The sequence below is a fragment of the Eimeria acervulina genome, genomic scaffold, assembly GCF_000499425.1.
Source record: "Eimeria acervulina Houghton genomic scaffold, Eah_scaff585, whole genome shotgun sequence".
NCBI lineage: Eukaryota > Apicomplexa > Conoidasida > Eucoccidiorida > Eimeriidae > Eimeria > Eimeria acervulina.
Window position 1 is genome coordinate 18,760 of NW_013549710.1, and position 2,374 is coordinate 21,133.

The following is a 2,374-nucleotide window of genomic DNA, read 5'->3' on the forward strand; positions in this document are numbered from 1 at the left end:
TAATAATAATAATAATAATAATAATAATAATAATAATAATAATAATAATAATAATAATAAAGGTAATAATAATAACAGTAAGAATAATAATAAATAATACTAGTAATAATAATAATAACATTAACAATGATAATAATAATTGTTGCAATAGTAATAATAATAATAACAGTAACAATGATAAATAATAATAATTGTAGCAATAGTAATAATAAAAATAATATTAGTGCTTCTAATAATAATTATTATAATATCCCTTTGGGTTTATATTGACGTGCTTGTTGACTTTTCTAATCTGCTATGGAGAGCAAGAGCTGCAGATACACCTGAACAGCGTGAGGTGTGGGGCCCCACACAGGCTACGCCCTCTGTAGTGAGGAGACAAGATAAATAAAGAAGCCTTTAGAGCTTTTGAAATACTCAGTCTGCTGTACATACACCGCAGCAGATGCATGCAGGGCCGGGCGGGCTGGTAGTTGGTTTGCACCCCTCTATATATGTGTTTACTTCGGGTGTATAGGCAGCTCAGCTAGCTGCCCTCTCTGTGTTGGGGTGTATAGGCAGCTCTGAATGTCCCCTTCTTCATTTTGCTTTATATCTCTCCTCAGCAAAACGAAGAAAAACAAAAACCCTAGCAATTATAATATATACAACAAAGTAGGAGCTGACTGTACACCCGAGCAGCCACCAAAGAGCAGCAGAGTTGCGGTGTACGTACACCTCAGAAACCAACACTTTCCCTCGCAAACCCTAAACCCTAAACCCTAAACCCTAGTTAAACCCTAAACCCCCTTATTGGCTAGCCAGCCAGCTAGCCAATGCTAGGGAAGCCCACAGCTAGCTGAGACAAGCAACAAACCCCAAACCCTAAACCCTAAACCCTAAACCCTAAACCCTAAGCTAAGCTAAGACCCTTCCTGCTCCCAACCATCCCTCTTTGCTGCGAGATAACAAACAAACGCGACCACCATATCTAAACCCTAAACCCTAAACCCTAAAATGCTGAGAAGGCGTTCGGGGGGGGCTCCTCTTCGTCTTCACTGAACCCGTCTAAGTACCTGCAGCAGCAACCACAAACCCTAAACCCTAAACCTTAAACCCTAAGCCCTAAACCCTAACCCTTAACCTTCTCAGTGTGCAAATAGCTGCAGCGAAACAAAGGAAACAACAACAGCAAGCAAGCAAGCAAGCAAGCAAGCAAACGAACAAATACAATAAACAAACAAATAAATAAATAATACAATAAACAAACAAACAAAATGAAAACGCAGCTAAAACAGCAAACGAGAAGTCCGCTCAATATACAAACCACGCCGAGGTTTGCTGCACTCCTAAACCCTAAACCCTAAACCCTAAACCCTAGCCAGCCGTTCTCACTTAGAGATGAGGGTGGAGACTCTCTTGTCTATTGCCTCGTTGTGAAGGAACTGGACGCTCTCAAGTTTCTAAAAAACCCCAACACACAACGCCAAACCCTAAACCCTAAACCCTAAACCCTAAACCCTAAACCCTAAACCCTAAACCCTGAAAGGCTGGGGTGTACGCGCAGCGCCTCACTGCAATGCCGTCCATTTCGTATATCTCCATTCGCGTCTTCGGCTCCTTCTCCAAAACCCCCCCAATGAAGTCAAGCCCAATCCTGAACCCCATGCAAACCCTAAACCCTAAACCCTAAACCCTAAACCCTAAACCCTAAGTCCCAATCCCGTAGACCCTAAAAAACCCTAAACCACAGACAATAAACCCACCCTCTAACCCCAACCCCCTTAACCCTAAACCCTAAACCCTAAACCCTAAGCCCACCGTCTAACCCCAAGCTCCTCACCCCTCACCCGTAAACCCTAAACCCTAAACCCTAAACCCTAAACCCTAAACCCTGAGACTAACATTACGGAGGTGAAGTCGTATTTGCAGTGTTCAATCATATCTAGAAACCCTCTTAATATTGAGGGTTTAGCTGCGAGGACTTCGTTCATATGGCGGCATGCGTTGTTCAAAGTAAAGTGCAGCAAACTTTCTGCTGCATCCTGCGCTCTCAAACATACACCATAAAAGTTAAATTAATTAATTAATTTAATTAATTAATTAATTAATTAATTACTTATTTATTTAATTAACTAATTAAATTAATTAATTAATTAATTGATTAAAGTTTAAATTCAATACGTAGCATTAAATAAATTATCTTAAGAACATCAAATAATATATTAATTAAATTAAATTAGTTAAATAAATACATTAAATAATAAACTTAATAATAAATAGTAAATAATAAATTAAATAAAAATAAAATAAAAATAATAAATACTTATTTACCTAACTTAAAGCCATACAAAACACTCAACTCCTCCTCAGCTTTATATAATATGCGGGGTTT

General features: G+C 38.6%; 1 protein-coding gene across 1 annotated transcript; it reads right to left on the bottom strand.

Moving 5' to 3' along the window:
* Nucleotides 1–991: 991 nt before the first annotated feature.
* Nucleotides 992–1,922, bottom strand: EAH_00043600 (hypothetical protein; the record flags this gene model as incomplete). The annotated part of the gene is made up of 4 exons (XM_013394973.1): nt 992–1,055; nt 1,375–1,442; nt 1,555–1,636; nt 1,885–1,922. The coding sequence occupies 4 exons, from the start codon at nt 1,920–1,922 to the stop codon at nt 992–994; spliced, it is 252 nt and encodes an 83-aa protein (XP_013250427.1).
* Nucleotides 1,923–2,374: the final 452 nt, after the last annotated feature.